Source organism: Eucyclogobius newberryi, unplaced genomic scaffold (genome assembly GCF_026437365.1).
Source record: "Eucyclogobius newberryi isolate DKJ021-1_F unplaced genomic scaffold, fEucNew1.0.hap1 SCAF_1, whole genome shotgun sequence".
In the NCBI taxonomy this organism is placed as follows: domain Eukaryota; kingdom Metazoa; phylum Chordata; class Actinopteri; order Gobiiformes; family Gobiidae; genus Eucyclogobius; species Eucyclogobius newberryi.
Genome location: NW_027315723.1, coordinates 46,669,726 through 46,691,968, shown reverse-complemented (window position 1 = coordinate 46,691,968; position 22,243 = coordinate 46,669,726). Strand labels below are relative to the sequence as shown.

The 22,243-nt window shown below is 43.9% G+C and overlaps 1 protein-coding gene across 13 annotated transcripts in view; it reads right to left on the bottom strand.

Annotated features, from left to right (window-relative positions):
* tns1a (tensin 1a) overlaps nucleotides 1–17,467 on the bottom strand; it is a 189,422-nt gene extending 171,955 nt beyond the window's left edge. For 8 of the 13 annotated variants that reach the window (XM_072447264.1, XM_072447293.1, XM_072447340.1 and 5 more), the window contains exon 1: nucleotides 16,750–17,466. In XM_072447264.1, coding sequence (XP_072303365.1) covers nucleotides 16,750–16,845 — 96 coding nt within the window. In that variant the 5' untranslated portion in view covers nucleotides 16,846–17,466. Of the gene's footprint in view, nucleotides 1–2,984; nucleotides 3,225–16,749 lie in introns of those variants that run through there. The other 5 variants (XM_072447301.1, XM_072447271.1, XM_072447309.1 and 2 more) reach the window with 2 other exon arrangements.
* Between the last annotated feature and the right edge of the window lie 4,776 nt (nucleotides 17,468–22,243).

The window sequence follows — 22,243 nt, the reverse complement described above, 5'->3', positions numbered from 1 at the left end:
TAATGTCAATCATCCTGGTGCAACTATAGTATATAGTACAAGAAGTTTTTTATAAGAGTTTTCTACAAGAGTGTTTTTATAAGTTATCTGTTTTGGGGTTTTTTTAATCAATATTTTTTATTTACCTAATCTGTGTTGCAACACTGAAATTTCCCCATTGTGGGACAAATAAAGCTTATCTTATCTTATTTTAAATAGTTTCTTGCTAAAAAAAAAACATACAAAACATACAAAAACAAACTTGATACAACATAATCTCTAGTACTATACACCCAAATAAAATATATATTTTTAATGTCCATTGCAACATTGTAAGGCAAGGCAAGGCAAGTTTATTTGTAGAGCACATTTCATACACAAGGCAATTCAAAGTGCTCCACACAGCAGGAAAAATGCATTCAAATCACAAAGAAATTACAGATACAATAAAATTAACTAATTAAAAACAATTTAAGTCATAAAAGAGAAGAGTGCAAAGAAAATCCTTTCAGTCATATGCACAGCTAAACAAAACTGTTTTTAGCTTAGATTTGAACATTGTCAGAGTAGAGGTCTGTCTCACATCTTCAGGAAGACTGTTCCAGATTTTAGCTGCATAAAACTGAAACGCAGATTCCCCATGTTTAGTCCTGACTCTGGCACCAGCAGGAGGCCGGTTCATGTTTAGTCCTGACTCTGGGCACCAGCAGTAGGCCGGTCCATGTTTAGTCCTGACTCTGGGCACCAGCAGTAGGCCGGTTCCTGAGGTCCTCAGAGTCCGAGATGGTTCATATGGCACTAACATGCCCAAGATGTACTTTGGTGCTAGGCCATGGAGAGACTTGTACACAAGCAGAGCTGCTTTAAAGTCTATTCTCTGAGCCACAGGGGGCCAGTGCAGAGACCTGAGAACAGGACTAATGTGACTAATGTGCACTTCCTGGTTCTGGTCAGGACCCGAGCAGCAGCGTTCTGGATGTACTGCAGCTGTTTTACAGCTCGTTTGGAGAGGCCAGTGAACAGGCCGTTACAGTAGTCTAATCTACTGGAGACAAACGCATGGATAAGTCTCTCCAAATCTGGTTTAGACACTATATTTTTGATTTTGGCAATGTTTTTAGATTGGTAAAAAGCTGCTGATGTTATTGATTTGACGTGGCTATTAATGTTCAAGTCTGAGTCCATTATTACCCCCAGATTTCTAACTTGGTTTGTAGGTTTTAGAGCGAGACTCTGGAGGTGACCGCTAACACTTTCTCTTTGTTTCTGTGGGCCAAAAACGATTATTTCAGTCTTGTCTGAGTTCAACTGGAGAAAGTTGTTTTGTATCCACAAACTGATCTGTTGGATGCAGTGACAGAGTGAATCCACTGGTCCATATTCATCTGCAGTCAGTGACTGAATGCCGTCTGCATAATTGTGATAGGACACATTTTCACTGCGTATCAACTGACCTAACGGCAGCATGTAGAGGTTGAACAGAAGGGGACCCATGACTGACCCTTGGGGCACTCCACAGGTCAGGGTCATGTGGTCTGAGACACAGCTACCAATTGTACTAAGAATAAATAAAAAAAGAATAAAGCAAATAAATGTATCAACTATTACTAATTAATCATACATGTATAGCAAAAAACAGACGTACAAATGTTTCAAACCAAGTTCCACCAAAGAATTGATTCAACTTTCTGAGTATAACCAGATCTAAACCAGGTCCAGGTCTATAACTGATCTATTCCAGTTAGGGTTAAACTAGGTCTACAACAGGACTACTGTAAAACTAGATATTATAGACAGATATTTGACAAATAGAAGAACTGCAGAGGACTCTGAGCACCACAATATTGCACTTTGCAATATAAGCTAGAAATATACAACACTGAGTCGAGTTTTCCCTCCTTTCCCTGATAAGGTTAAAGAAAAGACGAGACAGTACTAAACATTTTATATTAGTATGATATGAGTATGTAAAATGTCACTAAACATGATTTTGTTTTTTCTAATTGTTCGTTCTATGGATGAAGGTGAGGAGAAGCAGTGCTCTATAAGGCATCCTCAGGAGGATTTGTTGGAGGCTGGAGTGAGTGGGCGTCAAGGACTTTACTTTATCCCTTCTCTCCAACCGTGGACACTCTTGATGCTGCGTGGAAAGCCCCCAGTTCCTGACACACTCAGTCCCAGATAGAAAGAGAAGCGAGCAGCAGCAGATTAAATTATACAGGAGAAAACCAGAAATAGCACTAGTGCGAGGCCGCGTGGACCTTGACGCAAAGTACACGCCGCTGCCAGTCGCAACACAGCAGTCAAGTACATTAGACCCAACCTGATCACAGAACGCCCAGACTGGAGAAACGCCTTGGGTATTTTCACATCTATTCACACTCAAACCTCTAAATGAACTTAGAGAACAATAGAGATGCAGTGTATTTTTCTCACATAAACTGCTAATCATGTCGCAGGAGACACTTGCAAGAGAATGCAGCTTTGTCCAGGAACTGTTCACCTCTTTGCAGACAACACCATGCAAGGTCAACTAAATGAGTGAGAATGTTTATGCATTCATAAACAAACCGCGTTGCTTGGTTGTGAATTATTTCAATCATTGGTCTTGAAAATTTAAAACCTCTTGCCCAATTGTGCTCCTCTTTCGTGCATTTGTTCTCTTGTACCAATTTCAGATTCTGTTTATAGGTCAATCTATCCTGCCTCTCAGAAGTAATGCCTTAATTGCGTCCCTCTACTGTACATTGCTTATTCTACTCATTCTACAATCATTCACAACTTTTTGCTCCTCAAATGTTTGATTCCTTAATCAAAGCATTTCAAAGACATCGTTCTGATTTCATCTTCATCAGGTTTCTGAATAATTCGTGCCATATTTCCAAGCACTCCAAATACAGACCCCACAACTGACTCATTCTAAGACATACATAAATGTGCATGGAGTATATATATTTTGCAAAATGCTCACACCTTTTTACAGCTCAAATTTGGGGATCTCTTACCCAAAACATGCAGGAGAGGCAGACCCATGTCCTGGCCCTCCCTGCCAAAGCAGAGGGCAACGATAGGGAGACAGAGGGCATCCTACAATCTTCACAGTTCACAGGAGAATTTGATGGTAATCCCAGAGATTCAGTGTTCTCCCAGGTAAAGTTTGGTGGCCTAGATGCATGTTGGTACAGTATATCAGTAGGTTGCTCCGCTGTAGTCAGTCTGCCTCACTGGCGATCCCTCCCTCCTCCCTCTTTGCCTAGTCTCAAGCTCTCCCATTTGAGCGCTCCCTCACTTGGCTGTGTCCTTCTTGAGATGTAGTAACTTTACTCTGCCCTGAAAAAAAATGAGGGGGGGCTTTTATTTTCTTTCTCCAAAAAAGCTCCCTTCCCTCAAATGATCCGTTTTAGCCCCTCCTTTGCCTATAGGACTGCGCTCTTACATACACATGGCTCATTCGCTGACCACCCTCCACCCCCTTTTGGCTTCTCTTTGCGACGCATACCTCACCTCTCCTTTTCTCTACCTCTTTCCTCTCGGAAGCATGCTAGTTCATGTCGGCACTAATGTCACTTCAATTTTTCATTGCCAGCCTGTTTTCTTTGACAAAATATCTGCAGGACTTTTCCAGCAGCTTTGATTCAAACAAAGGTGGCAACTGAGTGAAACTGAGGTATTGTGAGTACAGTAAAAGCAAACAGAAAACATGGGCTTTCATTTCCTGACACGGCTGGGTTTTTTTTATTGAAAGAATAGCAACGAATTTGGATTGTCCACTACACAGAACACATAGAGGTGTTGCAAGCACCCAGTTTTAGACTATAGTTATAACCTTTTCAAAATAGAGTGAAGTAGAAAGACTAGATATGCCAGATATTTGCAAAAAGAAAAATTAACATAAAAATAAACGCATGAAACCAAAATCAAACTTTATTCTGAAATGCCTTGCTGTGTACACTGTGTCTGACTGCTCACTTAGGGTGAGAAGGGAATGTATAATATATAGTATATAGTAGTAATATTTTATACCTTAGAGACTACTTGATGTATTTAGTATGTTGTTTTAGGTTTTTAATAGGACCTACACATATTGGGGCGTAAAGAAAACATTATATTTAAGAAAACACCATTTAACATAAGCCTATCTGTTCGACACAAACAAGCGCTACAAAGTGCTGATCTGCCTGTAAGTTATAACGTCACAGTGGATCATTCACAGTGAAGCCTTTAACAGAGAGGCTCGTCTGCTCCGTGTTGCGTTTGCCTGACTCACAGAACAACTTGTTTAATACTAATGGGAGATCATTCAGCAAACCTTAAATCAAAACCTGGGCAGCGAATGTAGAAAGTGTCCCTGCATAAAGCCACATGTGCACGCTGCGGGCCCCTAGCAAAGGGCAGGGAGCTCGAAGTGTACATGTTCTGTACGGCAGAGCAGGGGAACGGGACACAGACACAGGCCCTCACAATAGGTAAAAAAGTCAAAGAGCATCCAAAAAATCTATGCTCAATATTAAGTAATTACAATGATGACTTCACTATCTCTTAGCTTTTTACACTTCACTCTAACTTGCCATATTTGAGTAATTACTACGTAGATGTCAACAATACTATGACCTAGCACCTTGATTCCACATAACATTAGCCATGTGGGTACATTACATCACTCCTCAGTCAGATCTATACAGGGCTAAGAGCCAATTCATTTTGAGGAAACATCCTTTATTGATTCCTTCAGCTCTCCATCACTTCCACTGTAACAGTTACCCCAATCCATAGGCCTAAACTGACACATAATCCCTCTATGTTTACGTGTGTCATCATGTCTATTAATTCAATGACCCCAAATAAACCCTAGGTGGACGGACTGAACAAATAAGATAAGATATTCCTTTATTGTCCACACATGGGGAAATTTCATGGGAAAACCTTACAAACCCTTCAAATACAGGAGATTATACTGTAGTAGTCATGTCAATAGACAAGGTAGTTAGAAATTTCTTAGGGATTGCTAGCAGTGGTTCCCAAAGTGGGGGTCGGGATCCCTCGGGGGATTATGTGGCAAGACCTGAATAAGTCACTCAAATAAACAAATCTGATTTAGAATGTTTTTCACCTTGAACTGATCACAGATTACAATTTCATTTAGCAGTGGGGGGTCCCGGATTGGGACTGAAAAGTTTGGGAACCCCTGCTTTAGTGGATCCTTCAGCCATGCCATTCACTTAGCTACCTGAAAAAATAATAAACTTGGGGATAATTATTGGGAGGGGTGCATTTTCTCAGTTCAACATTTTTACACCGTGAGGTCAACATTGTAAGTCCCTCACTCCCAATGCTACAAACCAGAGAACAGCATAGCACACAGGCAAGAGGACAGGCCAGAGGACAGGCCAGAGGACAGGCCAGAGGACAGACCAGAGGACAGGCCAGAGGACAGACCAGAGGACAGGCCAGAGGACAGGCCAGAGGACAGGCCAGAGGACAGGCAAGAGGACAGGCCAGAGGACAGACCAGAGGACAGGCAAGAGGACAGGCCAGAGGACAGGCCAGAGGACAGGCCAGAGGACAGGCAAGAGGACAGGCCAGAGGACAGACCAGAGGACAGGCCAGAGGACAGACCAGAGGACAGGCCAGAGGACAGGCCAGAGGACAGGCCAGAGGACAGGCAAGAGGACAGGCCAGAGGACAGACCAGAGGACAGGCAAGAGGACAGGCCAGAGGACAGGCCAGAGGACAGGCCAGAGGACAGGCAAGAGGACAGGCCAGAGGACAGGCCAGAGGACAGGCAAGAGGACAGGCCAGTGGACAGGCCAGAGGACAGGCAAGAGGACAGGCCAGAGGACAGGCTAGAGGACAAGCCAGAGGACAGGCAAAAAGACAGGCCAGAGGACAGGCAAGAGGACAGGCCAGAGGACAGGCCAGAGGACAGACCAGAGGACAGGCCAGAGGACAGACCAGAGGACAGGCCAGAGGACAGGCCAGAGGACAGGCCAGAGGACAGGCAAGAGGACAGGCCAGAGGACAGACCAGAGGACAGGCAAGAGGACAGGCCAGAGGACAGGCCAGAGGACAGGCCAGAGGACAGGCAAGAGGACAGGCCAGAGGACAGGCCAGAGGACAGGCAAGAGGACAGGCCAGAGGACAGGCCAGAGGACAGGCCAGAGGACAGACCAGAGGACAGGCCAGAGGACAGGCCAGAGGACAGGCCAGAGGACAGGCAAGAGGACAGGCCAGAGGACAGACCAGAGGACAGGCAAGAGGACAGGCCAGAGGACAGGCCAGAGGACAGGCCAGAGGACAGGCAAGAGGACAGGCCAGAGGACAGGCCAGAGGACAGGCAAGAGGACAGGCCAGAGGACAGGCCAGAGGACAGGCAAGAGGACAGGCCAGAGGGCAGGCTAGAGGACAAGCCAGAGGACAGGCAAAAAGACAGGCCAGAGGACAGGCAAGAGGACAGGCCAGAGGACAGGCCAGAGGACAGGCAAGAGGACAGGCCAGAGGACAGGTGAGAGGACAGGCCAGAGGACAGGCGAGAGGACAGGCCAGAGGACAGGTGAGAGGACAGGCCAGAGGACAGGTGAGAGGACAGGCCAGAGGACAGGCCAGAGGACAGGCAAGAGGACAGGCCAGAGGACAGTAGAGAGGACAGGCCAGAGGACAGGCCAGAGGACAGGTGAGAGGACAGGCCAGAGGACAGGTGAGAGGACAGGCCAGAGGACAGGCCAGAGGACAGGCAAGAGGACAGACCAGAGGACAGGTGAGAGGACAGGCCAGAGGACAGACAAGAGGACAGGCCAGAGGACAGGCCAGAGGACAGGTGAGAGAACAGGCCAGAGGACAGGCAAGAGGACAGGTGAGAGGACAGGCCAGAGGACAGGCCAGAGGACAGGCCAGAGGACAGGCAAGAGGACAGACCAGAGGACAGGCCAGAGGACAGGTGAGAGGACAGGCCAGAGGACAGGCAAGAGGACAGGCCAGAGGACAGGCCAGAGGACAGGCAAGAGGACAGGCCAGAGGACAGTAGAGAGGACAGGCCAGAGGACAGGCAAGAGGACAGGCCAGAGGACAGGTGAGAGGACAGGCCAGAGGACAGGTGAGAGGACAGGCCAGAGGACAGGCAAGAGGACAGGCAAGAGGACAGGCCAGAGGACAGTAGAGAGGACAGGCCAGAGGACAATAGAGAGGACAGGCCAGAGGACAGTAGAGAGGACAGGCCAGAAGACAGGCCAGAGGACAGGTGAGAGGACAGGCCAGAGGACAGGCAAGAGGACATGCCAGAGGACAGGTGAGAGGACAGGCCAGAGGACAGGCCAGAGGACAGGTGAGAGGACAGGCCAGAGGACAGGCCAGAGGACAGGTGAGAGGACAGGTGAGAGGACAGTAGAGAGGACAGGCCAGAGGACAGTAGAGAGGACAGGCCAGAGGACAGGTGAGAGGACAGGCCAGAGGACAGGTGAGAGGAGAGGCCAGAAGACAGGCCAGAGGACAGGTGAGAGGACAGGCCAGAGGACAGTAGAGAGGACAGGCCAGAAGACAGGCCAGAGGACAGGTGAGAGGACAGGCCAGAGGACAGTAGAGAGGACAGGCCAGAGGACAATAGAGAGGACAGGCCAGAGGACAGTAGAGAGGACAGGCCAGAGGACAGTAGAGAGGACAGGCCAGAGGACAATAGAGAGGACAGGCCAGAGGACAGGTGAGAGGACAGGCCAGAGGACAGTAGAGAGGACAGGCCAGAGGACAATAGAGAGGACAGGCCAGAGGACAATAGAGAGGACAGGCCAGAGGACAGTAGAGAGGACAGGCCAGAGGACAATAGAGAGGACAGGCCAGAGGACAGTAGAGAGGACAGGCCAGAAGACAGGCCAGAGGACAGGTGAGAGGACAGGCCAGAGGACAGGCCAGAGGACAGGCAAGAGGACAGGCCAGAGGACAGGTGAGAGGACAGGCCAGAGGACAGTAGAGAGGACAGGCCAGAGGACAGTAGAGAGGACAGGCCAGAGGACAGGCAAGAGGACAGTAGAGAGGACAGGCCAGAGGACAATAGAGAGGACAGGCCATTGGACAGTAGAGAGGACAGGCCAGAGGACAGTAGAGAGGACAGGCCAGAGGACAATAGAGAGGACAGGCCAGAGGACAGGCAAGAGGACAGGTCAAATGATGGATTCTTGATTAGTGGAGGGCTTACTGAGTATGTTTGAAGTCAAGCTTATATACTGCAATTTACTGTCAAAACAGATTTTTAAAAGCGGTATGGTGGGAGAAAACCAACTACTGACTAGAGGTGGGCAAATACAGAACCAAATAAATATTGTGCATATTGTTTGAAGATATACAAATTAACTGATTAAAACATGTTTGTTGTAAACTTGCCTCTCCACATATCTGACTAGTAACTTGGCTTGGTAGAGTCACCAGCTTGTCTCCATAGAGATAAATAAGTCTAATGCCAAGCAGTGGAACATTGCTCTAAATGGAGACAAGCAGGTGGCAAATTCCATCAGTTATATAGTGCACCTATACCGTGGCGGCTGGTGGTACAAAATATAGAGGGGGCTATTTGACATGACCATGTTTTTGTTTTTTCAAATGTCCAAAATTGAATATTTAACATTGACTGTATGGATACATATTTTAAATACACATTTACAACTGAATTAATTACGTAAACACACTTTATTTCCCCTTTTGTTAATGATAATACAATGACTTAGAGGCAGATACCATTTGTGAGAAAATACATTTGACATAGAATGACATTTTACACTTTATAAAATATCAGATTGTAAAGAGCAAAACAAAAATCTCAGTGATAGTGTAACTTATAGTGCATAGTAGCAATTACTACATTAAGAGGAAATAAAAACACAAACCATTGTTGGTGTTTCATAAAACAGCTTCTAAGTGGCATTAGTTACTTTGTAACTAGTTACTTTGTAACTAATGTGTAACATTTCACATTTTTATATTTAATCATCACATACATTATTGCAATAAAGACATGTCATGTATAGCATTCTTTCATGGGTTTTCTAATATCCAAAGCATATTTTTATGGATAGAAGTTAAGCGATACTTAATGCTTAGCGTTAGCCTTATCCAGGTAATAAACTAAAAATAAAACACACTGTTTGCTTCAACACGAAGCGAACAGTCGAGGAGCTCATTCTGAGTTGTTTTGGAAGTACCGCTTGTACACAGACGTCTGTAGATGCAGTTTTAAGACGTAAACACAGAAAACACGGCGCGCACATGCCTCTGTCTCTATCGTAAAAAGCGTAGCTCCGTGGTGTAACTACTACGCTGAAATGGGCGGTGGAGAAAGTGCCCCTCAGTCGCTATTTTCCCATGGCTTTTCCCATAGTGACAGTCACTTTTGATTATGATTTGATTGGCTAAAAATCCCCATTGCTTTTCTATGGGGCTCTGGGGCGCTTTTCAAACCGCCCCAAGGGTGCATAGAAAAGAGACGCAGGCTGCGCCACGCAGCAGAACGCAGACAAAGTATATATATATTTATATATAGATATATAGATATAACGTATGTATATATATTATTCTTTTACACATTCAAACTAATAAGAATATAAGATCATTCTGAACAAATTATATTGTTTTCAGATGCAACAACATTTAGGTACTTGGCTGGCACCTATATTCGTGTAAACAGGACCAAGGCAAATCAAGAAATACAGCACCGGTATACACTTGATGTCACCAGGCCCGGGTCTAAAGGGGTGCAAAAGGGTGCATTGCAACGTCACTTAAAAGTGTTTGCATCCCCATATCAGGTGCGCTAAATAATAACAGTTAATTGAAGAGTATCATCAGTATCATCTTTGCACCCCTTTAAAACTCAGATGCACCCTCTGTCAGTTTGGTCTAGACCTGGGCCTATCCAGGCTTTCTTAAACTTGGCATATCATTCCATTCACAGAGAGAGAGAGAGAAAACACCTTAGAGTCAACAAATACAGAAGTTGAGTTTTTTGACAACCATTCAATGCAAAACCTCTAGATTAGCTCTTTAAATTGCTTAAACTGTGCTCAATTTACTGCTTGCAAAATGAATGAAACTGCAGATTTGAAGTATTCCCCATTACTTATGCAGACTCCTCTCTTTTTGTCGCTTGAGAATTCATCACATTAAAGCTTTAATGCTAAAATAACAAAGCATCCATCATTCTAAGAGCTGGCCTAGAAATCAGTGGAGCCATTGAAGGCAGTTTGGTCCTCCACAGATCTCCTGGCTCTGCTATCAAAGACGCCGTTTGACAAATACAAAACGCAATGGACAAGGTGTTCTCGCATATGCCGCGACATCACTAGACAATAAATTGTAGAAAAAAAATGTTTCTAAAGGTACACTTTATTGTCCCCAGAGGAAATTTTGCCTTCTGCATTTGACCCTGCATTTGAAATAATACTTATGCGGTGCCATTTAATTAACTTACGTGTTACAATTCGTTTTATGTTCTTTTCTTACGTGTTAAAAGTTGTTCAATTGACTTGCACTTGGACATTTAAAGTTAAGTTCTGTGTTCTCATGATTTGACTGTATACACATGCTGGGCCACCAGGTGGCGATGTGTAAAAGGAACTACATCTTGTGCTGCACATGTGGACAAAGACTTGAATTTGAATCTGAAAACTGGAAGGAGACTTCTTGAATTGAGCTAAAACACGGTGGAAAGTGCTCTTTTTGACATTTAAGTAGACTATTACAACTTATTGTGTTTGCGGGCATATGCAAACAAGAATGGGAAGATGGCTTGTCTTAATAAGTGTACCTTAGTTAAAACCTATACTTATAGTATTTTTTTTTTCCTTTATTGGTGGTAAAATGACCTACACTCTACACTTCAAATTGTTAACCATAAACTTAAGAAACGTAGTGTTACTGTGCAAAATGAAAATTGTCCTTTTGCTGTCCACAGTGAATGCCAAACAATGAATGTCTGAGGAGAACCGAGACCCTCAAGACTTGCCAAGTAACAAGCATTTACTCCAACTCAGCTCAGGCCTCTGATAAGACTGTAGACCAGAAGATATAAGTCATATACATGCTAAAAACATTTCTTCTTCTTGGTCTTTATATTTATTTGTAAGAATTCAAGCACTAAAATTACCCCATTATATCTAGGCCTGTCATGATAACTATTATTTCAAATGATTGCTCAGTATAATTAGAGGTGAAAGACTTTGTTTTGGAGCTCAGTACTTATCATGTGTACACTTTCTATGCACTAAGTACTAAATTATTTGTTGCAGCTCATTACAATGATATAGTAAATAAAAGGGTTATTTTAGGGTTAGTGTATCAGCTCCATTTGTAGCATTATAACACCCTTCAAAAATTACATTCACATTTGGAAACATCTTTTAATGCTTCGTTTTTGTTTTTGCACAGAGCTTCCCCTGGACCTTCAGGAAGAACCTAAGCTCTGAAGCACCACCTCCATCACCTCATGTTCTACTGATCCATTAAAGGACTAGTTGTCTTCTACGCCGGGGATTGTTTCATCCAGCACTGATAATAACAAGTAAGTGGTTCCTGCATGAACAAACCTAACTCCCTAAGATGCTTGATGCATTTATTCTGTGTTTCTCATTTATATAACATTTCAACAGAAAAGACTCAAGCTTATTCATTTATTGTTTTTTTAAATTACACGTGTGTGTCTTTATTATGAACACTTTACATGTCATTATTATAACAAAATATACACTGCATTTTTGTCTTTTGTCTAAGTGAGAGACCATCAGACTTCACTTCAGGTCCTGTAACCAAGGACAGACGAGAGCTTCACTCTCATTACAACTGTTCTGGTCTTTCTCAGACTCCTTCCCTGCACGGTTATGTGCAGCCTTTAAGCCTTAAACAAAATAAACATAAGTCAATTATCATTTATTTTCTATTATTTGAAGTAGTGAGCAATATGTAGGTGTTGAAAAATACATTGGTGTTACTTGGTATTCTATAGTGAATTTAAGTTAAGATAAGAAAGCATATTATTATCATGATTATTATTGTTATCATTATGATGATGATGATTATAATAATAATAATTATTTTATATTTTCCTTACCAATACAGCACACAATACACATTTTGATGTGATCACAGAGCACATTATGTCAAACTCCCTCACTATAGATAAGTAAACCATCTACTTGGTTTACTCAAGTCACATTGTTGATGTGCATTTTGTTTCCAAGTTTTTTGGAGTACATGTTCATGTTTACAGTGTGGAGCCTATTAAGTTGACAGTGTTCCCATCATCCTCGTCTTTTGGCTGTCTGCGGTTTGAGCCCTGATGATAATTTACAGCCTGGGGGGACATAAGTTAAATGAATAGGGTGGCAAGTAAACATTGCGGAGAGGAGAGGCAAGGAAGTGGTGATTAAACGCCACAAAAGGACGGACAAGGGATGGAGGACAAAAGGAGACCAGATTGAATTAAAAGATACAAAACTCAAAAGACAAGAAGTGTTAACCTTTTGTAGCCATGGTAACAGGAAAAAGCCTTACGCATTCAAAACAACAGTAACCGGTATAGTAGCGGTGTTTTGGTGTGTGAATAAGGGGGAGAACCGTGTGAGCCGTATTGCCATGGAAACTGAAAACCTCGCAACCACTGACGCTCTCTCTCTCTCTCTCTCACTGAGGGGAAAAGACTGAGAGCATTTACCTCTCCACTTTCACCTCCCTGCACAGTCACGTGATTGTATAGCTTTTAGTGGCGCAGCTGGGGGATTCAATAAATGCCTTGTATGCTTCAAAAAGGTGTGAGAATTTTGGACTCCAGGGTATATTTGTACTGTTCTGGCAACACAGAGGCACAGAGAAAAAGCATGATTGAACATGCTGGTGATGGTATTAAGCAAATAGTTTATTTGAATAGGAAGATGTGACACAAAAGCAACAGTCTTGCTTCACCAAGGTAAATAGCCTAGATGAAGCAACCAACTTGTTATGAGTCCGCAATATCTTACGGAGAAAGCCTAGGAGACAGAATGTCATAGGTAGTATGTAGAGGTAAACATTTTTTTCTATTCTATGACTGCACAAGGCACACAATGAAATAAAGACTATCCAACAAACATTCTTCATTGTAAAACTGTACCAAGCCAGATATAATGAAAATATTGACAATTCATCTCAAAGCACTTGACAAAAATGTAAGCTGGATTTTCCAAGATGGCGCCCGTGTGTTGTTCTCAAATGTCGCAACCACAATAACTTCAGAAATCTCAGCAACATACATAATATTGGTGAAATGTTATTAAGTTATGTCTAACTCAGACAAGATACCGAAAGAAAAGAGTGAATCAAAAGACAAGCAGGCAAAGATTCCCAACTGTAATCTTGTGGCAGTCTAGCCCCTGGACAACAACACGGAAACCCTGGCCACTGATAGCCACTGACAAGGAGCCCATTGTCCATGTGGGTTGATGAGTACTGGATTTGGCAATAACTGGCTATGTTGAGCTCAGAGAAGGGTGAGATTATTGGCTGAGAGTGAGTCACTGTGGACGTATTTCACCAAAGTGGAAGCGACCATAGCAAATTTGAGGAAATATGTGAGGGGTACATCCCAGACATAGAGGGTAGCCTGAGAGCTAAGGTGGACACTCTGCAAACTAAAAAAAAAGGTTATGGAGGACTAGCATTTGAACCTGGATTCCAGGTTCCCAAAAAGGGGTCTTAGGAAGGCAACAAGGGGTGACCTGATGGTTAGACATGTGGGGTATATAGAAACATGTAGCTTTATGAAGCATTTTTGTTATCATGATTATCTTACTAAATTAAAGGTGGATGCTATTTAGCATGTGTAAATTAAACCTTAAACAGCCTGTTTATGGCTGTTTCGGAAATTCAACCCCTGAAAAGCTGCTGGATTAGACAGTAACCCCTCTGCCACCATGAGACACTGTGCAGATGAGTTAATGCCTGTCTTCACAGACATTCCCCTCTGCTCTGCAGGTGGATCACTGACTTCCTGACGGATCGGAGGCAGAGCTGGAGAAGAATGTCTCAGACACTCGATCTATCAGCACAGGGACGCCACAGGGCTGTGTACTTTCTCCTCTGCTCTTCTCCCTGTACACAAACTGCTGCCCCTCCAGCCATGACTCCATAAATCTGATCTAGTTTGCGGATGACACCACCCTCATTGGGCTCATCTCAGACATGGATGAGTCTGTCTACATAAGGGAGGAGGACCGGCTGGTGTCCTGGTGCAGTGGTAAAAACCTACATCTCAATGCCCAGGAGATGATTATGGACTTCAGGAAATTCACAGCCTCCTAGGCCCCCTTGCCCTGACAGACTCCCCCTTCACCACCGTGGACTCTTTCTGCTTCCTCAGAATCACCATCACTCAAGACCTCAAGTGGGAGCTCACATCAGCTTCTTCATCAAGAAGACCCAGCAGAGGATGTACTTCCTGCGACAGCAGCCAGCACACGTGATGGTGCAGTTTTACACAACCATCATTGAGTCCATCCTCACCTTCTCCATCACCGTGTGGTACACTGGAGCCACATCCAGGGACAAACAGAGACTACAGAGCATTGTGCATTCGGCTGAGAAGGTGATTGGCTCCAGACTTCCATCTCTGGCGAACCTCCAGAGTACGAGCAGATTGGATCACAGCTGACCCTTCTCACCCTGGACATGAACTATTTGAGCCATTCCCCTCAGGCAGGAGGCAAGGGTCCATATCGACCAGAACTTCCCGCCACAAGTACCGCTTCTTTCCCTCTGCCGTTGGACTCATGAACACTTCATAGCATCTTAATAACACTTGTCGCTTTAATAATTCATGTAAATACCTTCTATCCACTGATTTACAATGCCAGTTTGCACTCGTTCTGTACATATATTATATTTAAATCACTCTTAATCTACACATTTTAATTGGCATGCCCTTATGTTGTAATAATGTAATATTTTAGCTTAGTCTATACTTTTTACTATTATTATTGTCGTTATTATTATTATTATTATTATTATTATATAATACACTGTTTAATTTGCACCTTGATGCTGAAGTAAGTTCCTAGTTTGTGAATTGTTCACTGACAATGGCAAAAAAAAAACTTATTTTGAAACTGATTTTGAATTTAAAACAATATATTTAGGAAGTAAAACTCCAACAATGGATACACATAGAATGTACTTTTGGCTGCAGCAAAAACCAAAACAAGGAAATGGATGTCAGGAATGGAACTGAAACAATGGAAAATTAACGTTTACTGTGACTTTCCAAATGGTGAAATTGGGACAGTACATAGCTTCTGTGTGTATGTGTGTGTGTGTGTGTGTGTGTGTGTGTGCGCGCGTGCGTGTGTTTGAATAAAAAAGCCTTTGCATAGAAAAAAATGTATTACAAAATGCCAAGGCATTTAATGGCGAGTCAATTATGAATTATGACTGAAATAAAATAATAGTTTGATACATTGTGCAAGGCTGTCCAAGTATATGATGCTAAAGCAGTTCAGAGGCTCTTCTCGCATTGACCATGTACGCGGTAGAGGAAGTGCGACAGGGGTGAGTTTGCTGGGATTGAGCTCGGGTGTAGAGATAAGGAGCTGCGGCAGAGGGGTGGGGGGGCTGGAGCTGGTGGGAGGAGGGTGCCGGGGGTGTGAGGAGAGACGGGCGGCTGCAGCACTGCATGCTACGGCGTCACCACCAACAGGGAAAAAAAATAACCACTAGACTTGTCTAACATGGCTTGCTAAACCATATGCAACAGCTTTGACTTTGAATAATTAAGTTTCAAAGAATAATTAAGTTTACATCATAGGTTTGTGAGGTTTTTAAAATACGTCAGCTATGATGTCTACGTCTATTTATGAGATTATTCCAATTGGCGAACAAACTCAATGGTGCAATATGTTAATTTGCTATCAATTGTCAGGAAAACACTGTACTTTCTTTGAATGCTTGTGGCGTTTCAACAAATGTCACAAGAAAAAATAATTGAAAAAACGATCCCGGCGATGACCATTAATCTGTAGATCACCTCAGGCAGCGTTACTAGTGTTCTTGCATGTGCGCAAGTGTAAGAGCAAATAGTGCCATTTAGACATTCGGAGTTATTACACATGATTGATCATCTGTTCAAAAGGAATTTGAGATTGCTTCCCAGCTTTTGTTAATATAATGCTAGCACTGGGATTGCAAAGAAAGAGAACGTTCAGCTTATACCAATTCATTTGGCCCTCTTGCTTCTAAGGATGTGCCATAGGACTTTTGAAATATGGCGCAGAGATGAAAGAGGCATCTGAAAATTAGGGAACTGCAAGGCGTGCAAAAGCAGAAGATAAATGAGCTAAATGGGAAGTGCCTCTTGGAGAATGCATAAACCCTCAAAAATACTGCATTACCATTCAGCTGTAGTCAATGCAAGGTGACCCTATGTATCAGGTTGACCATGTTGGTAGTGCCAAAGCTGGCCCCATCAGTTCACAGCACTTTTATCTAGAGCACCAAGTTGGAAATGTAACACTGACCTTGAATCAGCACTTAAGAGGAACTCCGTTATGTCAGGCCAATGGTCGGAAATGAAGGGGTTTTCACAGCTACGTCATTGCACTGTTTAGGTATGCCAGGTTTAAGTTCTGTGCTTAAGGCCCACTCTCATAATTGCATTACATAAGAGAGGTTCTAACGATAAGTCTTACAATCTGACAACATACTGTATCATCAATTACTCAAGACAATGGTAATTCTTGGCCATTTCTATGTCCCCTGTGGGTAGGGTCTTACCTTGTCTCTCTTAGCCCCCCGCAGAGGGAAGAAGCAGGCGAAGAGAAACTTGCCCCAGCTGATGACAGCAGCCAGGCACCAGTTGAGGCGAGCCATGCCTGCGTCTGTCCCGTCTCGTCTGCCAGTGTGTTATTGCACCCTTTAAGCTCCGGGAAATAATTTCCCCAAAAAGAATGTCAAGCAAGAAGACCCCAAAATAGAGGTCCCTTTCCTTGAATCCCTTCAGGCAAAACAAAAAAGGCTTGGAAATGTTTTGCCACCAGTCTGGTAGAGCGTCTGCAAGTCCAATTTGTGCCAGTTTGAAGCCAATGGCATCCCCTTCTGAGACTAGACTCCTGGGCAGTCTAGAGGGACTTGGTGCACCAGAAGATTAAGCCCATCTTCATTTCATTCAATCCATTAGTGTTTTTATCCCTCCACCACAGCCCAGTGTGGATGAGTCAGTCCTCAAAGTGTGATGAGCACCATCGGCTGCATAATGCGAAGGGTCCAGAGCCGATCGACGACACTGTTACACACTGTCATGCTCACGCTCACAGTCTCTCACACACATTCATGCGCACGCCTTCGATGGTAGGAAAAACCAAGTCCTGGTGCGTCCATCCAGCTCAAGCCGAGCCCCCCACTTGTCACACGGCTCAGGATCCCTGGCGCTCGCACTCTCCAGCTGAACACACGCTCCCGTATGCTGGTTCTCTCTCACACATACACACATGCACTGATGCTGCAGCACTTACTAAGCAAGCGCGGGAGGAGGGGAGCAGGAGAGTGAGGAGGGGTGAATGGTAGAATGACTAGGAACAGAATGCTTTGCAAAAGACCAAAAAAAACAAAGGGGGGTACTATTAACAGTGACATCTCAAATGGTGCCTGTATGAAGACATTGGAAAGTGTTTTCAGAAGTACGCATTAAGTCACCAGGGCAGGAGGTTTTGGGGGAGTAGAAAGAGCGAAATAATGAAAAATGGATGCATGGAATAAGAATGACAAATGCCACAGTCGCAGAATGAAACTGGTGCTGCAAGCTGTCACAGAGCGAGCCTGATGTGAGGCAGGCGCAAGGCAGGGGGAGATGATTGTGTGGAGAACTGGGTCGTAGAGAGAGGAAAGGAGGTTAGGTGAAGGAAGGAAGGAAAGAGGAAAGAGGAAGAAGAGGGAAAAGGAGAGAATAAGCGGGGTGTTGTATCATTGTGTCTTAGGTGATTATTTCTTGCCTTCTCTGGACTGCAGGTGGTGCACAGGCTGATTCTCCGTGCTGCAGTCTCTCTACGCTTCAGTGGGAGCACATTTTCACTGCAGAATGCTCTTCTCTGCTACACCGGCCCCCTCCTCATCCCACCCCCTTTTTTCTCTCTTTCCTTTACTTCCCCAGCAGCGCACCACTGCCACCACCGCCGCCACCACTGCCACCACACAATCACATAACATCAAAGCAATGAGCGAGGGAGATAAAGTGTAGCGAGAGAACGCTGTTCTGTCAACCAAAGATAGCTTAGCCTGGAGGAGGGGGTTGGTAAAGAAGTGGGGTGCCAGTGCAGAGACATAACGCAAATTGTTTTGCCATATGGAAAAGAACTGGGCCAATAAAACAAGATCAATCTTGCCTTTGCAAAAAGCACTGTATGTTCCATTGGCAATGTGTGTCATTGTAAGTTGTAGGTGATGTGTATTTACATGACCATGAGCATGTATGTCTTTTCACAGAAAAGACATACATGCTCATGGTTATGATCTACTATCCACAAAAGAAGAGAGTAAATCTTGTTGTGAACTGACATATACTGGACAGCTTAAAAATAGATTGATAGATGATAGTTTATAGGAATATAATATCACCTAGAACCTCTTTGACGACCACCTGTTACGGGAAGAGGTCATAAAGGAATGCAATGTCAAGAAAAGACAGGAAAAATACACCTATTCAGAAAGTATTAGTAGCAACCGCAACCGCGACAATATTTCTCAAAGGTCTAATGATGCACTGTTTTGCCATTAGGAACACATATTATATCCAAGAATTGTGTTGACAAACTGTTAACTTGACCTATTTTGTCGAGATGTCCGCTACACAGAATCTACAGAAGTGCGGCATGTACATCGCAGTGTGAGCCTGGGCATGGGTCCCACACTCCTGGCAATGCACCGACCTTTCTCATTAGGCATAAGCAACTTGCATAATCACTGCTGACTTCTATTGACTGGCCTGTCACAGTGCCTATCCGTTTGACTGGGAAGCCTGTGAAAAAGTGCCGGCTGCCAAAAAAACTTCTCCCTCAATGACTTTCCGCTGTCATCCACAGCGGGATCAAAATCCATCAATTTCGCCAAGTGCACAAAAACAGCGACATTACAAACGGTAGCTGCAATTTATCCCCCAATGCACCAGGGGGTTTCAGGTTGACATTGGGTATCAATAATTGCTAATGTTGGCATATTTTTTGTTTCTATGCCAAGTTAGGTACTGACTGAATCAGTTGTAAATTGTAATTTCATTTGAACTATTTACTATGGCCATCATCTGAAGGCTGGTGGGCAATATATCGAAATGTAGACAGTATTGTAATGTCATTGTGAAGATGTGCAAAATTAGAATATTGAGTATATCAGAAAAGAAAAAGAGCTGATTAAAAATTTAAATGAAAAAGTTTATTGAACATTTTCAAATAAGGCTATAATTTTACAGACATTTCACATTTGTTTCATAATTAAACCTCAACAAATATGTTTAAAGACATTTAACAAATTTTGTCAGAGAATATATTGCTATATGCTAAAAAATAGAGCTAATCATTGTTATCAATATCGCCCTCCCCAAATCTTCACTACAAATCTTCACATAGTAGTGATTTTTTTCTTGACTTTTCTTGAATAATCAAACAAACCAGGATCTAAGTGTTAAGTGTTTTTTCTCAGAAGAGGGGGGTGCTCGGTGGCAAAGCGGTTAGAGCTCTCGCCTCCCAATAACAAGATCATGGGTTCGATCATACATCACAAGATCTCTCTGGGTGGAATTGGAATATCCTTCCAGTGTTACCATGGGTTCTCTCCCAGTGCTCCCGCTTCCTCCCACTGTCCAAAGACATGCATGTGTGAATTGCAAATTGACAACTCTAAATTAGGTCAACTCTGGTAGAAAATGAAAAAAATAAATATATAGAATGAGCCTCAGAAAGTGACGCCATTATTCTACAAAATGTGATTGTTTTAAAAGGACTTAAAATCATGAAATAGATACTGCACGTTTGTGGACCCAAACTCTAAACACAAATTATACATTTCAATGTTTGTGGATTTCTATTTTGGATACTTCTATCATTAATTCTCCTTTAGAGTTACACAGGCCCAGGCACTTGCCCAGCATTGGTGATCATCAAATCTAGAATGTGAATGCAACTTATAACACAATATCAGGCTGATTGACAGCAGACATGTGCAGGAACATTTGGAGTCATCTATTTTTTCTAAATAAAGGTCAATATTTGATATACAACAAGCTTTATCCACGTTTGTTAATAATAGCATGCTAAGTTTTTATATACGCTGGCCACAAGTGATTGGCAGCAGATGAGAACCGTGCCTGGACTATAGACAGACAAAAAGCGTGGGTTTTGCTTCCTGCACCAGAGCCGCATTCACATTCCAAGCACAGGCTCAGCACTGTACTGAGCAGCAGCAGATTAGATCCAATCACACAACTCCATCATTCCAACATATTCTGCTGTAAAACACTCTCTACTAACCTAATTTACCTTGTTTTTACTTTTGACATTGCTATGTTGTAAGTTATACCTTTTCACAATCAGAAAAGGTTTATTGCCATTGCGAATGAACTCAATTCACAAATATAGAAAATTGCTTTGGTGATTTGGTGCTGATGAGCAAAAATAAAACAACATATATAAAATCAAAAAGGGATTGCCATCCATGCCTCCTGCCTGAGGGTATTGGCTCAAATAGTCCATGTCCAGGGTGAGAAGATCCGACCTGCTCATTTATCTTCTGCTTTTGCTGCACTGCAAAATGTGTTATTGTTACGGCCTACTACTGTATATTAGGAGTGTAATGATATGTTTTCAGAACAATAAGATGCATTTGATATATGACCAAACTATATGATCACTGTTCCCTCTAAGCTGCGCACTGCTCCAAAGGTCTCCGCGCACAGAAAATCTGGTCTGCGAAATCCGACCTGAATTGAAAATAAACTCAACACATACAAATATACAATGTGATTCAGTGAGGGACGAACAAGGACTGGGCGGGCATACAGGGATTTTCCCGGTGGGCTGATGGGTAAATGGGCCGTTGTGGGCTAAGCCGTAGAGGGGGTGAGTAGCGCCACAGGGCCCCATCGGCCCCGTCGGCCCCTGCCCCGGCACTGACTAGAAACCTGTGGCGGAAGGGATTGCCCACGGGTCAAATGCTGCAGGATCAGGCGGATTTGCGTGTTAGTGCGCACAGTGTATGCGTGACCACTCGCAGGTGGAGTCGAGAGGAGGAGAGCTCTCTCATCACAGGAAACTTGGACCATGTCAGTAGGACAATGCTGGTGAAACTTTATGAATGAGGCTCAGCGCGAGAGGTGTTACCGCAGCGCAGTCTGTGAATAAGCTTTTTGTTTCTCCCTCTGAACAGTTTCAGTGGAATTAGTTCAATTCAGGTTATTTAAAGACTGTTGCGTGCGGTCTCTAGTCCAGAGCTGTCTAAACATGGGTGATTCACAGACTCATCTCATTGGAGTAATATCGGACCGGGCAACAACCCTCAAATACTAGGCCTATTTCAAGTTGTACTCTGCATTGTGTATGTTAAAGTTGGTTTAAAGCAGTGGTTCTCAAACAGAGAGTAGACTACAGGCCCACTCATCTATCTTTCAATTATCTAGTTAAAGGAGTTTCTATTGCCTCAAAAGTACTTGGTTACATGCTGTACAATATATTTTAATGAAATTCATACAAAAATCAATCCATCTTCTCCCGCTCGCGGGGGCAGCAGTCTAAGCAGGGACTCCCAGACTTCCTTCTCCCCAGACACTTCCTCTAACTCGTCCGGGGGGCTATAAGCAAGCCCACACCAGCCCGCCGCCTCTCCCCGCGGGCAACACCAGAGAAGTGGAGCGTCCAGCCCTACTCGAGGAGATGGGTTCCAGAGCTCAAACTGTGCGTGGAGGTGAGGCCGACTATATCTAGTCGATACCGCTCAACCTCCAGCACAGGCTCAGGCTCTTTCCCCCCCAGCGAGGTGACATTCCATGTCCCCAGAGTTAGTCTCTGTGTCTGGAGATCTGGTCGTTGAGGACCCTGCCGTTGACTGCCGCACAGATCACCCTGCACCGGCCCCTTATGGATCCTCCTGCAGGTGGAGGGTCCACGGGAGGATGGCCCCACGTTGCTCGTTCGGGCTGTGCCCGGCCAGGCCCCGTGGGGAAAGACCCGGCCACCAGACACTCGCCGTCGAGCACCCATTCCAGGCCTGACTCCAGGATGGGGCCCTG